General features: G+C 39.3%; 2 protein-coding genes across 6 annotated transcripts in view; both read left to right on the top strand.

Moving 5' to 3' along the window:
- The first annotated feature begins 6,297 nt into the window (after nucleotides 1-6,297).
- LOC128210714 (U1 small nuclear ribonucleoprotein 70 kDa-like) lies at nucleotides 6,298-7,012 on the top strand. Its single transcript, XM_052915067.1, has 2 exons — nucleotides 6,298-6,404; nucleotides 6,565-7,012. Exons 1-2 carry the CDS (start codon nucleotides 6,298-6,300, stop codon nucleotides 7,010-7,012), a joined length of 555 nt encoding a protein of 184 aa, XP_052771027.1.
- A 4,747-nt stretch (nucleotides 7,013-11,759) lies between these two features.
- The window catches only part of LOC128211293 (uncharacterized), a 36,869-nt gene continuing 27,691 nt past the window's right edge, over nucleotides 11,760-20,937 (top strand). For 2 of the 5 annotated variants that reach the window (XM_052915949.1, XM_052915945.1), the window contains exons 1-5: nucleotides 11,760-11,873; nucleotides 15,683-15,861; nucleotides 16,117-16,184; nucleotides 17,137-17,199; nucleotides 18,318-18,413. In XM_052915949.1, the coding sequence (XP_052771909.1) occupies nucleotides 16,122-16,184; nucleotides 17,137-17,199; nucleotides 18,318-18,413 (222 nt within the window). In that variant the 5' untranslated portion in view covers nucleotides 11,760-11,873; nucleotides 15,683-15,861; nucleotides 16,117-16,121. Of the gene's footprint in view, nucleotides 11,874-15,682; nucleotides 15,879-16,116; nucleotides 16,185-17,136; nucleotides 17,200-18,317; nucleotides 18,414-20,937 lie in introns of all 5 variants that reach the window. The other 3 variants (XM_052915948.1, XM_052915947.1, XM_052915946.1) reach the window with 3 other exon arrangements.

The raw sequence follows: 20,937 nt of genomic DNA, 5'->3' as shown, positions 1-20,937 counted from the left end.
TCCATTCAGATTGGGTAAAGAATATGGTTGAACATAATGATTTGAATATTGTTCTCTATGAAACAGAATCAAACTAGATATAAGACAATTCGACATATTTCTTAGAGTGCAAATATGAATGTATTCTAAGGTATGATCTAGTTTTAGTTCATATAAAACATAATAATCGTATCATAAGTTTTCCGACATGCACAATATACTACCATTTACAATCATGACATTAAGAGGTTTGAAAGTCGTATGTATCTCAAAGTGAAATATAAGGGAAAACCATTTACCGCAAACCTACATCTAATCATACGAAGCTCTGTCATCATTGGCCGTAACGTTTTGGCTCGTGGCAAGAATAGTTTAAAAGCATAGTTAAGAGATAATCATTATTAATGATAGCATAGAAAATAGCAAATTTAAGAAATACATAGGGCATAATCGACAGTTTCAAGACTACGTCGGTTCCCTAACAACATACAAACCCGGCATGCGAAGCGCTTAATGGCATCTCACCCAACCTATACAGCTCTAGCCATCATCGGTTCCTAAAAGAGTCTTGGATGATAGAAAATGCCGTTGCAAGCTCTTGCTTGAAGTGTACTAAGTCAGGAGCCTTGGCACAAGTCGCCCGTATATAATTCCAGGCGCGGATGGTACGAGGGAAGAAACAAAACTTGTGGTTGTCGATAGAGAGTACCAGGCGCGGAAGTAACGAGGGAAGAAACTATACTTATAGTTGTCGGTAAAGAGAACCCGGCGCGGACGGTACGACGGAAGAAACTATATTTATAGCTGTGGGTAGAGAGAACCAGGTGCGGATAGTACGAGGGAAGAGGCTATACTTGTTGTTGTTGTCGGTGGAGAGTACCAGGCGCGGAAGGTAGGAGGGAAGAAGCTATACTTGTTGTTGTCGGTGGAGAGTACCAGGCGCGGAAGGTAGGAGGGAAGAAGCTATACTTGTTGGTGTCAGTGGAGAGTACCAGGCGCGGAAGGTAGGAGGGAAGAAGCTATACTTGTTGGTGTCAGTGGAGAGTACCAGGCGCGGAAGGTAGGAGGGAAGAAGCTATACTTGTTGTTGTCGGTGGAGACTACCAGGCGCGGAAGGTAGGAGGGAAGAAGCTATACTTGTTGTTGGTGTCGGTGGAGAGTACCAGGCGCGGAAGGTAGGAGGGAAGAAGCTATACTTGTTGTTGTCGGTGGAGAGTACCAGGCGCGGAAGGTAGGAGGGAAGAAGCTATACTTGTTGTTGTCGGTGGAGAGTACCAGGCGCGGAAGGTAGGAGGGAAGAAGCTATACTTGTTGGTGTCGGTGGAGAGTACCAGGCGCGGAAGGTAGGAGGGAAGAAGCTATACTTGTTGGTGTCGGTGGAGAGTACCAGGCGCGGAAGGTAGGAGGGAAGAAGCTATACTTGTTGGTGTCGGTGGAAAGTACTAGGCACGGAAGATACGAGAGAAGAAAATTTACTTTAAGTTATCGGTGCAAATGGTATAAGGGAATGCGCTTTACTTGTATTAACCGGTAGGGGATAGCAGACACGGAAGGTATTAGGGAAGAAAGATTACTTGTAGTTTTCGGTAGAGAATACGTAGCACGAAAGTTATAGAGAAAGAAGCTGTATTTTTTTTTCGGGAAACAAACGCGGAATGTACGAGGGAAGAAACTATACATGTTTTGTTCGCTCCTAAGCGTTTCGAATGGGAAACCATCCAGAAGAAACAGTTCTAAGCACCATCCGTGCCTAAAACGGTTTGGGAGGATAGTCACACAGCAATTTCACTTTGGCAAGCCCTTAGGCTACAATTGTAGTCATTGGTCCTGGATAAGCGTTTCCGAAGTTTTAAAGATCGTAAATATAATATACGTGTAGATGTAGGTTCTAAGTGGGTTGATATGTTCATGTCTTTATATCCTGTAGAACCTAACATTTAATTCCTTGTTTTCCAATAGGTAACGATTAACTTTAGTAACAAGTTCAGTGTGTGGTGCTGAATTTTAGTATGAACACATTGTGAAAACAAAACCAAAGAACAAAATTGTTTTTGATATCGAATGGTGATCGGTGCTACTTATCAACGCCAAGTAGTCTGCAACACAAATCTGTACCATACCGTCGCCAATTTGGAGTTTGCCGTATTTTTCAATTTCGTCCTTCAGGGTATGTTGTTTCACGTCTATTTCAACTGATGGACATTCTTCTAGAAGACCTGGGGTTACGAAAATGTTTCCAAAAAGTACAATAGAAACCGTCTTATGGTATATAACCTCAGCTTCCAACGCGTTAAATGTTTGTAACAAGGTAATGTTTGATATAGATATATTAATACTCTGAAAGTTTAACCTTTTTGAAGCAATCAATGGAGCTGAGTATTTTGTATCGCGAAGAACTTCATATACGGTGCAGAGTTTGGTTGTCATTATTGTAATATGTATAAAAATGGTTTTGTTTGACGTTCGATAATACTTCAATAAATCAAAGGTGACCAAATTACATCTTTGCGAGTTTTCATTTTTGAGAACATTGAAGTTGAGGTGGTTCTTAAAGAAGCGAACAAGATGTAATCCTAAATCATCTGAATCCATTATTTCACCGTTGGTTTCCGCAGAAAAGGCAAAGTTCAACATGAGACTAGACGCTGTTGTAGCAAATTCAAGACAAACACCGAATCCTGGCAGGTAGAATGTTGGACAGTAGAGCTGTATGCACGATTTCTGAAATAAAACGAAAATAGAAACAGTAGAGTATCAAAATTAAGGCAAGAGAAACAGAGAACTCAGTGATCATCTGGATGAGTGAACAGATCTCTGCTACCATTTATTTGAAATTATAAACTGTTTCAATAATTTGAATGCGGTCACGTGATTTGATAATCATCACGTGATATGCGTAATGGCGGTCATAACCGCTTGATAGATATTTAGAGAAACTTCAGAATGCATATGATCTTCAGAACATACTAGCTAGACCTATTTCTTTAGAGGAACAAATACAAAAAGGACGATCAAAATGCTATTTGCCAAATATGATGTTAATTTGAGGTAATAATCCGCCGTAGGTCATTTAGAAGACCACAGGGCACACGTTATAAATAATTCATCGAAAAGAACCTTCGCTGAGCATGCGGATTATCGAACTTTCAAAACAGATCAACTGGTCGAAATTATGAACACATGGTCTGTACTATGTGCGTTGGAACTCAACTGTAGGCATTTTTCAATATGGTATGCGACTTCTCAAAACGTTTATTAAAACGTTTATTATGATATGTAACGCAGACTTCGGTTGGTCATTTTGAAGCAGTATTACGTCAACAAGATGAGGGCGTATACGCCGTCATTAAAATTAGCCAATATCTCTATTCAAAAGCGAAATAAAATAAATTATTAGTATAATGCAGAACAGATTTACCTGAAGTGGGTCAAACATCTCATCCTTGCCACACAACGGAGCGTCTTTTGGTTCAACTCTTGTGGACAAAATCAAACTGAAATCTATGCCGTCAAATCTTTTCCCCAGATAATAATCTTCACACATTTCTTCAACATATGCAGAATTCTTAAAGCAATGGAGACAAAATAGATTTTGATATAAGTTTTTTCGTTGGAGAATGTTAGGTGATCTGTCAACGGTTTTACATTTTATCTCGTTTTCAGTAATAAACGCGTTCATATCACCTGAGTGTTGCCTGCATGTGTTTAAAATGTTAATCGTACCCGAACACCCATATCTGAGAATATCCTCATATAAGCTGATTGGAGGCATCGAGTAAAGACCACAGGAATCCAAAACTGCTTTTTCAAAATGGTCTGTGCTATTAAATCTGTTACTCATAATATGTTCACATTCCATGATATTAAGAGTCCATTCGACAACATCTTCATCTCCATTACATAGTGCACATTTCCGGTTCACATAGATGCGGCCGTCGGAATTCCTCGACACCGTAATGTAATCATCAAACTTCTGCATTTCTAGACAAGATTCATAGCCTTGGTTATCATCTGGACAGCTAGTTATGGTAATGAAACCTTCCCGTGTGGATGGCATTGATAAGTTCCTTGGAATGTTATAAAGTTGATATTGAGTGTAACATCTATGGATTTGTTCAATGCCCATTTCAGACTCAAAATCGTAGCAGCACTTTCCAAACAATCCGCAGTCCTCAGTACAAAGACAGAGTTCGCAACAAGGTCTTTGATTTTCATCTGGTGTCCATGTCTGTTTTAAAAGAAGAGACATGCGCAGTATATATATATATAAAGATTGTTTACAAACACGCACTCTGTCTGGTAGAATCCGTTGCGACATCATACCCAATTGGTCATAACGTGACTACAGTACCATGGCAACATCTTATCAACAACACGCATCTACGGTATGACTTTTTAAAACGCTACTAATGATATGCGGTCGTATGTTACTAATGATATGCGGTCGTACGCTACTTATGGCATGCGGTCGTATGCTACTAATGACACACGGTCGTACTCTACTTATGATATGCGAACGTATGCTACTCATGATATGCAGTCGTACGCTACTTATGATAGGCGGTCGCACGCTTCCCATGATATGCGGTCGTACACGACTTAAGATATGCGGTCGTACGCTACATATGAAATGCGGTCATACGCTTCTTGTGATATGTGGTCGTACGCTACTAATGATATGCGGTCGTATGCTACTCATGGTATGCGGTCGCACGCTACTTATGATACGTGGTCGTACGCTACTTATGAAACGCTGTCGTACGCTTCTAATGATATGCGGTCGTACGCTACTAATGATACGCGGTCGCACGCTACTTATGATACGCGGTCGTACGCTGCTTATGATGTGCGGTCGTAAGCTACAAATGATATGCGGTCGAACGCTACTAATGGTTTGCGGTCGTATGCTATTAATGATATGCGGTCGTACGCTACTATTGATATGTGGTCGTAAGCTACTAATGATATGCGGTCGTTCACTAATTATGATATGCGGTCGTACGCTACTTATGATATGCGATCGTATTTACTCATGATATGCGGTCGTACGCTACTTATGTTACGCGATCGTACGCTACTTATGACACGCGGTCGTACGCTACTTATGATATGCGGTCGTAGGCTACTAATGATACGCGGTCGCACGCTACTTAAGATATGCGGTCGTACGCTGCTTATGTTGTGCGGTCGTATGCTACTAATGGTATGCAGTCGTACGCTTCTAATAAAATGCGGTCGTATGCTATAAATGATATCCGGCCGTACGCTACCAATGCTATGCGGTCGTATGTTACTAATGATATGCGGTCGTACGCTACTTGACATACGGTCGTATGCTACTAGTGGATATGCGGTCGCACGCTATATATGATATGCGGTCGAACGCTTCTCATGATATTCGGTCGTACGCTACATATGAATGCGGTCGTACTATACTCCTGATATGCGGTCGTACGCTACATATGATATGCGGTCTTACTCTACTCGTGATATGCGGTCGCACGCTTCTTATGAAATGCGGTCGTAAGCTACTTATGATACGCGGTCGTACGCTACTTTTGATATGCGGACGTATGCTACTCATGATATGCAGTCGTACGCTACTTATGATACGCGGTCGCACGCTTCCCATGATACGCGGTCGTACGTTACTAATGACATGCGGTCGTATGCTCCTGATGATATGCGGTCGTACGCTACTAATGATATGTGGTCGTACGCTACTAATGATATGCGATCGTAGGCTACTTATGATATGCGGCCGCATGCTACAAATGATATGTTGTCGTATGTTCGTGGCCCCTTCGTTCACAATGTATTTCGTAGTTATATGTCCACTTCGGAACACTAAATATTCACTGGAGGGAGTGACTATGGATATGGGTAACAAGGGAAGGGTATGACTAGGGGCGGATGATACTAGAGTACTAGAGGTGAGGAAGACTATGGGCCGGGGATACTCGGAGCGGAGGAGACTAGGAGAGGGGATGACTATGGGTGGGGGAGACTAGGGGCGGGGATGACTATGGGGCGTCGGGGACAAGGGGTGGGGACTTCGGACGGAGGATACTAGGGGGCGGAGGATACAAGGGCCAGGGACATAAGGGATTGTAAGACTATTGGACGGGGAGTGTAGGGGGAGGAATGACTAGGGGCGGGAAGGACAAGGGCCAGGGAAGTCTAGAATACTAGGGGCGGGGATGACTACGGGAGTGGAAGACTAGTGGCGGGTAAGATTTGGGGCGTCGGAGACTAGAGGTGGGGATGACTGCGGATGGAGTAGACTACTAGTGAGGGAGACTAGAGGTGGATGCGACTATGACGGAGGAGCCTAGGGGCAGGATACATTTTGGGGAGGAGACTAGGGGCGATGAGACTAGGGGTGGGGGACGAGGTCGGAGGAGACAAGGGGCAGAGATGACTAGGTGCGGAGAAGATTAGGGGCTGGGATGACTAGGGACGGAGAACACAAGGGGCGGAGAATACTAGGGGCATCGGAGATTAGGGTTTGAGGAGTCTAGGGGCGGAGAAGACTTAGGGCGTCGGAGACAAGAGGCGGAGAACGCAAGAGGCGGAGAACGCTAGGCGCGTCGGAGACAAGGGACAGAGAACGCATGAGGCGGAGAACACTAGGGACGTCGGAGACAAGAGGCGGAGAACGCAAGAGACTGAGAACACTAGGGGCGTCGGGGACAAGGGACGGAGGAGACTAGAGGCGGAGGAAACTAGGGGCGTCGGAGACAAGAGGCGAAGAATACTAGGGGCGTCGGAGACAAGAGACGAAGAACGCAACAGGCGGAGAACACTTGGGGCATCGGAGACAAGAGACGGAGAACGCAAGAGGCGGAGAACACTAGGGGCGTCGGATACAAGAGACGGGGAACGCAAGAGGCGGAGAACACTAGGGGCGTCGGAGACAAGAGACGGAGAACGCAAGAGGCGGAGAACACTAGGGGCGTCTGATACAAGAGACGGGGAACGCAAGAGGCGGAGAACACTAGGGGCATCGGAGACAAGGGACGGAGGAGACTAGGGACGGAGGAGACTAGGGACGGAGGAGACAAGGGACGGAGGAGACTAGGGACGGAGGAGACTATGCACGGATGAGACTAGGGACGGAGGAGACTAGGCACGGAGGAGACTAGGCACGGGATGTTGACCGTGCTTCACCTACCCTCAGTCGTTATAAAACCGAGACTGCTGCTTTTACGCCTAATAACAGGTTTGTTGTTCTTGTGATGGATGTCTCTTCTAGATTGTAGTGCCAATAACATTTTTAATTCACTGATATATCTCTATAGACCAACGGAAAGCATATAATAAATAGTTAATATTTGAGTAAAACAAACCTTTAGAGGCCCAGAAGTGCAGAAGGTGTTATATGGACATAGTTCGGTCATATTCAGCTGGGCGTCGGATCCAAAAACGCTTGCAAAAAATGCCACACAAAATGCAGTTGACTTGAACATTTTGACGTTTTGAATGTACCTAGAATACAGAATAATATCATCTGATGTCATCTCCGAAAGTTGCCTAATCTTTCGGGAGAGCTATACGGTTTTAACACTTCCAACTTATGAAAAGTAATAAGATTGTCAGCCTATGAAATCAAACTTCTTGTCAATGTAACATACCTTAAAGCTGCACTCTCACACTTTGAACGTTTTGACAACTTTTTATTTTTTGTCTCGGAACCAGCCAATTTATGCGAAAATGCATGGAAACCAGTCATACGCAAAAGTTGGCTCATTCCAAGACAAAAAATAAAAAAGTTGTAAAAGCGATAAATCTTTGAGAGTGCATCTTTAAACAACAGAAAAGAAACAACAACAACAACAACAATCTTACCTTATCAAGGCAAAGTTTCAAAGCGTTGATTAATCATTCTCCGTATGAAAAAAGCAATAGCATTGTAAAAATGCTCCACGGCATCTGCAGGCAATCTAACTACACTACTCGACAGACATCTCCAATTTATAGACGCTTAGGGACATGGCGTCGTTGAAATGTGAAAGTCACAGGGCTATGCTGTGAAGGTTTAACATTTCTGTTACTTTAAACGCGTCATTTTTCGTAAGCTTCGTACCTTGAAACAGTAGAGCGGCCAGGGGCGTACCTAGTCATACTCCAGTACGAAGTGGGGTAAGCATCAGTATTGGGTCTTTGGTTTACTTCGTTTTAACTAAAACACCAACTTATTCATGCAATACCAAACGAGCAGTTTATTGAGTGATGACGTGCAGCCGACAAAGAAAAGCACATGTAAGATATGTAAAACAAGTAAATTTCAGCACTGAAATAAGCATTGGCTACAAAAGTCCTACACTGTGCCTTCGACTGGCCATGGTAAAAACAGAGACGGTTAACACTGGAAACCTGTGCTCATTTGCCAAGTGTCGGCTCACAAAGTATGAATATTGAGCCTCATTCATTTGTCTGATTCACATACGACATAACGTGCAATGCGAACAAAATAAACGATGTATACGGCGTGAAGTCGACAGGTAGAATGACCACATAACAACTTTACCCCTATACCATGAAATCCTCGTGCAAGACTGACCAATCAGCACCATACTGTGGCAAGTGCTTAAACGCGTACCTTGAAAAAGTAAACGTTAAGGTGCATGTGGTGTACCTTGGAATATCCCAATTCGCCTGCTGTAAACATCAATATTGGTTCTCCTGAATTGACAATGCTGAAACCCGTTTCCTTTAAAGGGACTAGACACCAAATCCTGTCAAAATCGGCAAATTCAGTATTTCCTCAAAACAATCCATGAATTATCACTACGAGCTAGTATGAGGTAGATAATACATCATTTTACATGATTAAAAGGATAGTTTGTCGCTGCCCCAGCTGAGATGTCACGATTAAAAACAGGACATAGTGGTTTCCCAGTTTATGTTTATTAAGCATGTAGAAGTATTTGACAATTATCTTTCTTTTTTTGCAATGGTAACATCTGGTGTCTTCTCCCTTTAATCGGTTAAAGAGACTCGCTCATGTTTCGGCACCAAAAATGAGGTTTACCGGCAATGCATCTGAAAACACTTCTTTTATAACACTCATAATGATTTGCCACACTTTATTTTGTTATAAAACAAATCCGTAAAAAAATGCATTTTCTATAAACCACGAGTCCCTTTTAGGGCGTTATTTTACTGAATGCTGAATATTGGTGCTTAAAACTGGTATTTTATCGTCTATGGCTGTATGCTAAAAAACACCTGCCGCTCCTCTCCCAAATAACTTATATCGAGACCCAAATATTGACATACCGCATGTCGACACCTCGTACAACTAAAAATGCCCCCGGTACGCACCTGGCGGCTTCCTGTGAGAAAACAAGGCGCCAAACTAGCCAACGGGCGCCATTTAGTGGCACGAAGCTTACGGATATTCTTGAGTTTCATGTGACATGCGCCTCACTAGCATTACGTACATATTGGCTCGATTGTTCAGAACTTTGTTAAAGTTAACAATGAAATTAACGACATTGTTGTTAACTTTTAATGGTGAACTATTTGATGATATGCTCACATATTTAATTTAAAAAGTACAGCTGAAACAGTTGTCTGAACTCTTGTTAGGAATACTGCAGATCATAAGTGTACCTGTGAAACTAACAGAGCAATATAGATTTGAAAGTTAACAACGATGAAGTTAACAACGTTGTTAACTTCATAAAAGTTCTGAACAATCGGCCAATCTTACGAAACCAGGGTGAGGAATAACGTGACCTAAAGGGGTTCTCACGTAGGTCAACACGGGTCACAACGGCTTTATACAACTTTTTATTTAAGAATGAGCAAATTTTTGCGTTCATTTCTGCAAACCAGTGTTACAAGACTGCTGACAAAAGATCGGATCGCAGATATCTATATTTCCGTTCGAAAATTAATGTTTTATGGCTTAAAGCGTTACTAACGGTTAAAGAAAATTGCATAAAACATCATTTTTTTTAACTTAAATAAAAAAACCTGCGATTTAATTTTTGTCAGCAGTCTTACATGACTGGTTTCAATGGATTTTCGCATAAATTGGCTCGTTCCAAGACCAAACAAAATAAAATAAGTTGTCAAAACGGCCAATCTGTGAGAGTGCAGCTTTAATACGAGTGTAACTTTAATAGTCCATTTTAGTACATACATTGAGCAAAGTTCCTCTTCAATAAATGGAATGACGCGTTAACCAAAGAAAAGCTCAAAATAGCATATACAAGAAAAGCAACTAAACTTTTTTTCATAAATAAAAAAATATGTATCTTTCAAACGAGCGGGTGACCGGAATTATGACTGAAAACATTTTAAGTGAAAACATCTGCTTTGACACCGAGATAATACATTTTTAGAAATGCTTTTCGATATGTTGTTCATTTTGTTTGACGGAACACTATCTAAAATAGGTTGTTAACATATATTTAGGTTCTTTATACTGTTATCTCCTAGATTATTTGGTGCACATGGCGATTGTTAACAACTAACGTTTTTTCGTTTTATTTTAAGTTCATTAAGGCTTATTTTGGTCTCGCAATTAAAAAAAAACAACTCGAGAAACAACACGAAAAAACAACATGAAAAGAACAACAACACAAAAAACAACAACGCTATTTTTGGTTCGAAACATATACTGAAAGGAAAAAAAAACCTTATTTAATGCAAAAATGCATGCACTTGTATTTCTTTCACCAATTATGCACCAGTTAATTGTAACCACGGCTCCTCCAGGTCCGGGGGTATACTGGGGATAGCGGGGGAAATGGACCGTGTTTTTACCCTTGAGGTGGACCTGCAGTGCCGAGTGAATGCGGTGGTTTTGTTTTCGCGCCGTAAACAGCGGGGAATGATCCTAACCTAGGATGCCCTTGGGGTGCGGGGGCTTTTGGCGGGGATTTTTCTAGCGGTTTGTCCCCACAGGACGGATATTTTACCGGGGGTTGACTGGAACGAAAGTCAAAGTCCCCGCTATTCCCTGGACCTGGGGGCCGTGGTTACAATTGACTGGTGTATTAGTTAAAACACATTTTATGAAAAATAGATACGGAATAGATATGTGAAAAATTGTGTTTGAACTCTTTTTCTCAAAGTGACTGCATCCTTTTAACTAGCGTTCATATTTTACACACACTTGGCGTTTCACATAGAGAGTAAGCGGTGTTTTTTTATTTTAAATATTTCAATGGACCAAAAAATCTATTCTCAGACGAAATTGTTCTCATAGCCTTATATTTACACCTCAACTTTCATTCCTTAAATGAACTACCTTTCGGCATTTGGGTTTATCAATCGATGAATGCAACATCTCGGATTTTTTCGTATCGCAATTCATCGCATAACAATATACATGAAAACTATCGATCTTGTTGTTGTTTGTATTGAGTCAGCAGCTCACGTAAAATATAAATCAACATTTTAGAAAGTGTTAATTTATTATATTTTAAATGTATTGTTGCTATAATGGTTTCAGTTTTACGTTTAAAAGTGATTTCAAGTGGTTGATATTTTCCCGCGTTATTGTGACGTCATTTAGACTTCGGACTCCACACACTTTGACCAGCCCAATAGAGTTCATACCCCGATAATGACATGAACCCCGCAATAAATATCTTAAATATGAATAGAATGCAATCGGGTTTTGAAGGAAAACCAAACAGATCCTAATCATCCCTTCAATGTAAAAACACGCTTTTTCCATCCAGTTGTAAAACTTCAATGATAAAGGCGAGTTTTTACCTCATTCGATCGCACTCTGATTATCGCTACATAACGATATATACGTCCTATATTTAAAGTGTCATGTTTCCTCTACAGTCGACTTATTTTATTCTTTAAACCAGGAAGCGAAAATAAAAAAAAACAGCGCATAATTGGATTTTTTAGCGACTTATCAGGTAAGAATGTTTTATAATATTTACTATTTACTTTTGTTTTGGCATTGTTTAGCTTACGTGTTAAACCGAATTTAAATTCAACATACATGTAGTATTTGATATATAATATATGGCCATTTTGTGACGTAAAATACGAACAGCGAATAGCAGTCTTTTGTATTTACTTGATATTCAATCGAAAGCAATGATGTTTAATCGTACACGATAATATTTGATGCATTTAATGATGTTTGTTCGAATTTAATTCTATATAATGCTGTTTTAGTTCTTGATTATGATGTTTGATGTATTAGTTCGATAAAAGATGTTTGCTGCATTAGTTGTACGCTTTGATGTTTGATGCATTAAGTTTTATAATGATGTTTGATGCATTATTTCGACATAATGATGTTTGATGAATGTGCTCGACTTAATGATGTTTGATGTATTAGTTCGACATAATGTTTGATGTATTAGTTCAACATAATGATGTTTGATGCATTTAGTTCGAGAAAATGATGTTTGATGCATTTAGTTCGACACAATGATGTTTGATGCATTAATTCTTCTTAACGGTCTTTGATACATTAATTTCTTCATGATGATGTTTGGTGCATTAAGTTCGACATAATGATGTTTGATGCATTTAGTTCGACATAATGATGTTTGATGCATTTAGTTCGACACAATGATGTTTGATGCATTCAGTTCGACAAAATGATGTTTGTTGAATTAAGTTCTAAATGATGATCTTTGATGTTTTCAGTTCGACGCAATTAGTTCGACACAATAATGTTTGATGGATTTTCTTCGACATAATGATGTTTGTTGCATTAAGTTCGACATATCTATATAATGATGTTTGGTGCATTTAGTTCGACATAATTATATTTGTTGTATTAACATCTTAATAATGATGTTTGATGCATTAAGTTCGACATAATGATGTTTGATGCATTTAGATCTACACAATGATGTTTTATGCAACTAGTTCGACATAATGATGTTTGATTTAGTTCGACAATATGTTGTTTTGTGCATTACTTCGACAAAATGATGTTTGATGCATTTAGTTCGACATAATAAAGTGTAATCCCAATATACAATGGTTGTGGATGCATTTAATTCTTTCGATATGTTTGGTGCATTAAATGCATACGATGGATTTACAGTATGTGTTTGATTTCAATTCATCTTCTAATACAATCGATAATCCCATTATATAATTGGCAATGCATTTAAAACTTAAACCCTTTTTGCGGTCTGCGTAGACATAAACATATCTTTGACGCAGCTTATCCTTGATGTGTTCGATGAATTTCAACATTATTATTATGCTAAATATTACGCAAATGTAGCCTTAGTCAATTTCGACATTTGTAGGAAATATGAAGCTTTATTTATTCTTCTTCATTCTTCTCTCGCGTAAACACTTTTTTCGAAGGCCAAGGCTAATTATTTATCTCTCTTGATTTTGAATGGTGGAACATACAATCGACATTCAAGTTGGGTAATTCCCCGTGTATTTATTACTTTGGTCGTTCATATTTCAGCACGATTTCTATACCAATGGTTGTATTAGATTGTTGACATATCTAATGCGTTAGGAATAAAGTGTAGAATTCTACTGTTTGCAAAAAAAACAAAGTACTCGTCAATCTATGTTGGCATATTACTGCCGAGAGAATATAAGTATTTTCCACATGTATGTTTAGCGGATGGAAAAATCCTTACCGAGAGGAGATGCGGAAGCCGGTAACGAGTCTTGCCGAGTTACCGGCCACGCAGCGTGCCCGAGGGTAGAATGTTTTCAACCGCCCCGCATACATGTCACGGAACGATACTTGTTCTTAATTAAACGCCAACGTCATAACGCGCAGTGATTTGAAATGAAGGCCAAAACGTTTTCATTTTACGTTGCCGTTTTGAGGTTCTCATTAAATTTTGTATTAATACTTTTATTGATGTACTTTGTTCTGTCTATAAATCGTTATATTTTTAATTTAGTATCATCATCAATGAAAATATTTTTCTAAAACGGCGCGTTAATGCACGTGAGTCTACAATTCCGGGATGGGTTAGACCAGGGGCGGATCCAGGATTCGACGTTAGAGGGGGCGTTACTAAGGGGCGTAACCTTTGGCTTTCTCCCTTCACTCAGAACCAGAATATATTTGGTTTAAATCGGTTGCAAGGGGGACAGGGATCTCCCACATTTTTTAGTCCGAAACGGTGCATTTTGAGTTCGCATTTATTTACCTTTTTAATCTCCGATATTAACATGATTAGTAAACTTGGTCGATTCTACGGGGCCCGGTGCGCCCCCCCCCCCCCGACCTGGATCCGCTAGTAAAGGCGTATACTTCCATGGCCGGTCAACACACATGTCTGTTATGCAAGAAGACGTTATGTTAACGTTCGCGAATTGTGTCATGTTAACCACTTAATTTTCGCGACAATTATCTAGCCATCAAGTTAATATTCGCAAGACTTTTTTCCGTAAGATAAATATCATAAGACTAAAAACAGTCTTGAAAGTGCACAGAGCCTGTTACCTTTTTTACAACACTACTTCTGTACAACACTAACAGGATGTCTAGTTGTGGTTTGCGAAATCCACTTAATAAGCAATATAATAACTGGTTAACTAGATACGATTCGTGTTACCAATTATCTATAAATGCAATTCTGGCTTCTAGCAGTACCTGGTTATATTTACGATTTACGAAGTTCACTTAATAAGTCACATTATAACTGGTTAACTAGGTACGATTCGTGTCACCACTTACCTATAAATGCATTTCCGGCTTCTGGCAGTAACTGGTTATCTAGTTTGCAAATTCCGCTTCGTAAGTCACATAATAACTGGTTAACTAGATTATAAGCATCTTCTATGACCGAGAGTGTAAGATTATAAGTATCTTCCATGGCCGAGAGTGTAAGATAGGTTCATTCCGACCCGAGCGTAGGGTGTTTTGCGGAAACAAGGTTTACCGAGTTTCCGCAAAACACCCTGCGCGAGGGTCGGGATGAACCTATCTTAAACGAGCGGCTATAGTAGATGCTTTTTCTCCCACCTCAGTTAAACAAAATTAAGTAAAAATGTATTTTTTGCTGGAAATCGTTTGTGCTTAGTGAATATAAGTGCGTATAGATATGCGATAGTTCGCGGTTGTCATGGATATGCGCGCAGTGACTCAGATTATGTTAATAGTCAAATCGGTCATTATATAGTTCTAAGGAGAGTAAAGCATTATTTCTTGAAAGTTGCGTGAAAACTGTTTTATTGTGACATTTGAAGCGAGAAATAATTAGCGTCCTAAATATTGCCACAAGACAAGATTTCCATGATGCTACAGACGACAGCCTTCGACAAGGGAGGTAATTACAATGTGGTGACCATTAAAAAGCAGTTCCATAAAGGCATTTTATCTTCGCCCGTGGGCAACATAAGAATTTCTAGCATGGTTAAATTATTGGATCTACTTTTCTCACACTTCAGATAAGTAGATCCAATAATTTAACTATCTTTTCGGTTCCGCAAAACACCCTACGCTCGGGTCGGAATGAACCTTACACTCTCGGCCATGAAAGATACTTATAATCTGAGGTGGGAGAAAGATTCATCCCGTCCCGATATGTGTGCGTTTTCAGCTGTTGAATACATGGTTACAATCTTGTTATCAAAGATTAATATTTACCATAAATGCATTATTAAGTAAGTAGTCAAAAGTTTATCACTCGAAAGTTATGTTTATGTGTATGTATTGATTTTAAATACGAGTGTCACTTTAAACTGCATACCAAACTACTGCGTTAATGCATTTCAGATTCAGTCATACTTGATAACCAATTACTGCTTCAAAGAGTGAAAATATCAAGTTTTGAAAGCTTAGCTCGATCCACATCCCAAATCAAACGTCAGCGCGCACTGGGATGTGACCCAATTTGAACGACGTCATTTTCAAAACGACGTAACGTGTGCATACAAAAAGAAAAAAAAAACACGGTGTGTTACAGTGTAAGGTATATTTCACCTCGAGAACAACAAAATTATATTTTCAACGTATTTTTAATCACCCCTCGTTTTACATTTTCATCACGCAAACTCCTTCAAGTTCAGTGGTATCAAAATAATGAGTTCACTAAGCATATTTGTTAACGTATGAAATCACGGCACTGTAAGCATTTTTTTCTTTCTGAAAAGTTGAGCTAACATACTATCGTGTTATGTTTCATTTAACAAGTGTTTCCATGTAACCAGGTACGATGGCTACCCGGAAGCTGCCACCACCACCGTCCCAACCCGGGGGAGGCCGAGCGTCACTCCACGTGAGTTTGCAAACTTAATACAGTCGAATCTCGTTTTGTCGAATTCTGTTATCTCGATGTTCATTTTACTCGAATTTTATTTGATTTTTTTTTTCGGTTTTGTTATACACTTTTATTTGTATTTCGGTTATATCGAATCTTCGTTATGTCGAAGTATTTCCCTACTTCCCAACGAATTCGATATATCGAGTTTTGACTGTAGCATGAATTTCGAGAGGGCAAATTCCCCCTGACAATCCCCTAGCAAACTAATTGAATATATTTTGAGATGTGATCACCGATTAATTACATTCCAATGATATAAACAAACGCTAACAATCTTATTGAAAAAAAATACATAGACTTAAACACTATATAGCAGTGGAAGAGATTTTAATCTTATATTTGAAATCATAATTGGAGGGTAGCAGGGATGAATTTGTTCAAATGCGATAATAATTGCAATTGTTATACGTTCTAATTTCTAAGTACTTTATACTTGTGTTTAAAAACAAACCAAAAACAAGTTATGAAAAGCCAAATAATAAGTTTGTATACAAAAATATTGTTTTCAAAGAAATCTGTTTCACTAGCGGCGCACCAGGGGGAGCACCCGGCGCACTCCCCCCCCCCCAAAAAAAAAAAATAAAATAAAAAAAAATAAATAATAATAAATACATAAATAAAAAATTTGTCCAAGCTTACTTTATATTTCAATTTATGAAAAACAAAGTAATAAAGTACGCCGAAAATGCACCATTTCGGACTAGCATTCCTTAATCTTTTCTTGGGGGACTACCCTTACCCCCTGCCAACATCTTAAACCAGATAAAGATCGATTCTCAGGGAGGGGCGCAAGTCAAAAGCTAACGACCGTAAGTAACGCCTCCTCTAACGTCGAATTCTATATCCGCCCCTCCCTGTGTTCTACCATTAGAACTGGATTAAGTTCATCTAAACTGTTTGATTTCAGGGAGCTAACCCCTCGCTGCCGACCCGGAAGGCCTCTGCCCCGCCATTATCAGAAAACGGTCAGGTAAAGCACAGTTATTTCCTTAACATTTTTATAACGAGATTAAATAGTATCTTTAACAGCATTCGGAACTCCTTGGCTATTTTCCATTTGATGGAAAATGGACGAGAGGTTCCGAATGTAAAAACAGAGTTTATCATCAACTGACGTCATTTCCAGTAAGGGGTGCAACTCTTAGTTGATTAACTTAAAGGGTGTACTAATCAACTATAGTATTACTGTATAAGGGAAATCACTCTGGTGTTACTTGGGTGACATCCCACCATCTAACTGGTTTTGGGGCATTGTGAACATAAACCATGTCACTGAGCTTTACCATGATTGGATGACACATATGTACCTTTTATGTAAAATTGACACAACTATTGTGTAACTGGAAAAACTGTAATTCACCACCGAGCTTCGCCTACACACTATTTCATTACTAATATGGTATTAGAAATAAAACTTATATCGTAAGAAAGGAATTGGTTGTGATGATTATACTACAACTACATACGGCTGTAGATCTATCTGTACAAAATTGCGATGCAAGGCGACAGACAGTATGTTTTGCACATCCTGGTCGAATATTAACGTTTACATTCCTCCATCAATCAAATATTTACAAAACTCAAGAGTCTTACAATTTCGCGTTATTTAACGACTGCGAATTGCACTTGACAGATAATCGCTGACTACTAATTTTCGGCTGAAATTGTACTCAAGTCAACGTCCTAGGTCCACTGTTGCCAAAGATTAACCTGCGATATTAGATGTTAGGGCAAGCATTTGAGATATTTATGTATCTTCTGCGTACGTTAGATAACCATACATGTTCATTCGAAACTCGAAAACTCCTGATATAGAGTCGAGCGGTCTCCGATTGCACTCGGTCTTTCTCGGCCATTCCCGAGAAGTTTACGTCAAAGGGTCAAGCACACTTCAGAATATTTGTACAATATTGGTTAATTTGATACTAGTTTTATAGTTAACAAATCGGCCATCTCCGACTGGCTCGGAAGAAAATTTAACTATGAATTTGAACACGATCGGTTATTAATATTCAAATCGATAAACGTTCCGGAAATGGCCAAGAAGTTGCGATCGCTTATGTCATGGTTTATGATGTTTATTTCCAGGGCGACTCTGACCAGGATGAGGAATTCACTGAAGCCTCATCACAGGAACTCTACAACGAAATTATCCGCGTCGTACAAGCCGAAGAGGGCCAGGAGGTTGGTATAAGGCGTGAACTGTTGGTAATTTAGAACTCTGCGGTTCTGAAAGTGCCAAAACTTTTCCCAATCGAAAGCCATTCAGATTCATTTGCTTGTGAAGTGAATTACCACTGTTCTACGATAATGTTCAGTAAACAAATACAGCTTCAGTGACAATATAACATGTTTATGTTTGGATACGGTTTCTCTTTAGACTGAACGTTGTTTTGATATAATTGATAGGAAAAAAGAGATTTTCTAAATCACATGACTACATAAGTACTCGTTTTTGTCCGGCAATTATGCGAAAACACGTTTCTGCCATGATAATTTTACGGTTTGATACACTAATATTTTTTCTTGGGATATACTTTCATAATGAATTTGGTGATTTGTATTTTTAACTATATAGACTAGCATCATACCTGCATAAAAGAAATGATATGAGCATAAAGAAGATATCCTATTTGTCGGAGTCGTGTGTCCATATTCTTTACTTCGTATAATTATTGCTACAAATATAGGAGGAGGAAGTGGAGATAAATACTCCCTATGTGTGTTTATATATACATAATTATAATATAAGTAAACTGATACCATAGCTACAATTAAATGTAAAATGTTCGAAAAGTTGAAGGAACGACGAACATATATGTATTACCTTTGGTGAATGCGGATGTCTACCATTATGTGATACTTACTTTGTTAATTGTATGTTGTAGTTGTGTGTCCATGCCTAATCATAGATATCCCCAATCATTGTTACAAAATGCTTAGATCGTTAGAAATAAAATCATAGTTTTTCACCTGTGGCTTTGGATATGTTTAGAAGCAAATATAATGATAAAATATATACTATTAGACAACGTAGACTTGACTGTAAAGTACACAAATAGCATAATGTCAATAATATTTCCTCAAAATATCACTAATGTAATATTAAATATTTTTGGGGGTATTCCATTCAAATATTGGAATGCTTTTGCTAAATTTAGATGTTCAGAAGAAAAAAAACCCATTGAACTAAGAAGACTCCGCGAAATTAAAGACCAATAAAATTCTTTAGTATGTTCGTACCCGGTACCCGACCAATACAGAAGTACCATTAGAACTGATTTCACATCCGGAACACCTCGGGGTTTTTTTATCGAAATTTGGACGGTTTACATACTCAAAAAGTGGTACGTTTAAGTCCGCTGCAAGTAGATCGCGCAGTAATTTTATTTAGCAGTTAAACTTTATGACCTAACTTTTGGGAATCTTCTTGATGTGTGCAATAATTCAATTCACTGGCAATCCATTTAAACTTTGATCAATAAACACAAGTCTTAAACACTACATTTAATTCATGATATAATTCAAAACATTACGAACTACTTCAACTGATGTACCTGCATACATCTGAGGTTGAATTCGATAAAAATTGCCGATGAGTTCCGAATGATGTACGTGAAGTTAGCGGCCTAGCGGCGTGAAGTTAGCGGTCTAGCGGCCTAGCGGCGCGAAGTAAGCGGTCTGGCGGCCAAGCGGCCTAGCGGCCTAGCGGCGTGAAGTTGGCGGCCTAGCGGCCTAGCGGCCTGGCGGCCTAATTATATTTTCTATTTCCAAGCAATTTTTAATGCGTTTTTTTTAAACAATGATAAATCAAGGTTTTTTATTCATATAGTTACATAGCGGCTTTAAATTGTTATCTATTCAGAATATTTTTCTTTACCTTTTATTCTAAAACAATTTTAAATTAAATGTTTTATGCACAAATTATCACTCTGAAGCGTTTTACAACTTTTTTTCAAAAAAGTCGATCGAGCACTTCAGCGGCCTAGCGGCCAAGCGGCGTGAAGTTAGCGGCCTGGCGGCCTAGCGGCCTAAAATGGTTTCCTATTTCAAAGCATGTATACATGCATTTTCTTCTAAAACAATGACATATTAACTGTTTTTATGCACAAATTAACACTTTGAAGCTATAAGCGATTATCAACAGTTTTTTTTCAAAAGCGTCGATAAAGCAGTCAGCTATTTCAAAGCATTAAACACTCATGTTCTTCTAAAACAATGATATATTATTGTTTTTATGCACAAATTATCACTCTGAACCGTTTTTCAACTTTAAAAAAAAAGTCGATCAAGCACTTCAGCGGCCTAGCGGACTAGCGGCGTGAAGTTAGCGGCCTAGCGTCCTGGCGGCCTAAAATGCTATCCTATTTCAAAGCATGTATACATGCATTTTCTTCTAAGAAAATGATATGTTAACTGTTTTTATGCACAGACAAGGCATGTTCACATGCTTTGAAAAGCTGACTGCTTGTTCGACTTTTTGAAAAAAAGGTTGATAATCGCCTCAGAGTGATAGTGTGTGCTTAAAACAGTTAATATATCATTGTTTTAGAAGAAAATGCATGTATACATGCTTTGAAATAGGAAACCATCTTAGGCCGCTAGGCCGCTAGGCCGCTAGGCCGCCAGGCCGCTAACTTCACGCCGCTAGGCCGCTAGTCCGCTGAAGTGCTCGATCGACTTTTTTGAAAAAAAGTTGAAAAACGCT

This window comes from Mya arenaria, chromosome 12 (genome assembly GCF_026914265.1).
Source record: "Mya arenaria isolate MELC-2E11 chromosome 12, ASM2691426v1".
NCBI classification, from domain to species: Eukaryota; Metazoa; Mollusca; class Bivalvia; order Myida; family Myidae; genus Mya; species Mya arenaria.
This window is presented reverse-complemented; position numbering and strand designations above follow the sequence as displayed.

Bases quoted from the DNA above. Each gene is read 5' to 3' on its own strand.
- LOC128210714 (XM_052915067.1), top strand. From the start codon at position 6,298: ATGACGGAGGAGCCTAGGGGCAGGATACATTTTGGGGAGGAGACTAGG. The intron at 6,405-6,564 runs GTGCGGAGAAGA...GGAGAACGCTAG, and splicing joins CAAGGGGCAGAGATGACTAG to GCGCGTCGGAGACAAGGGAC.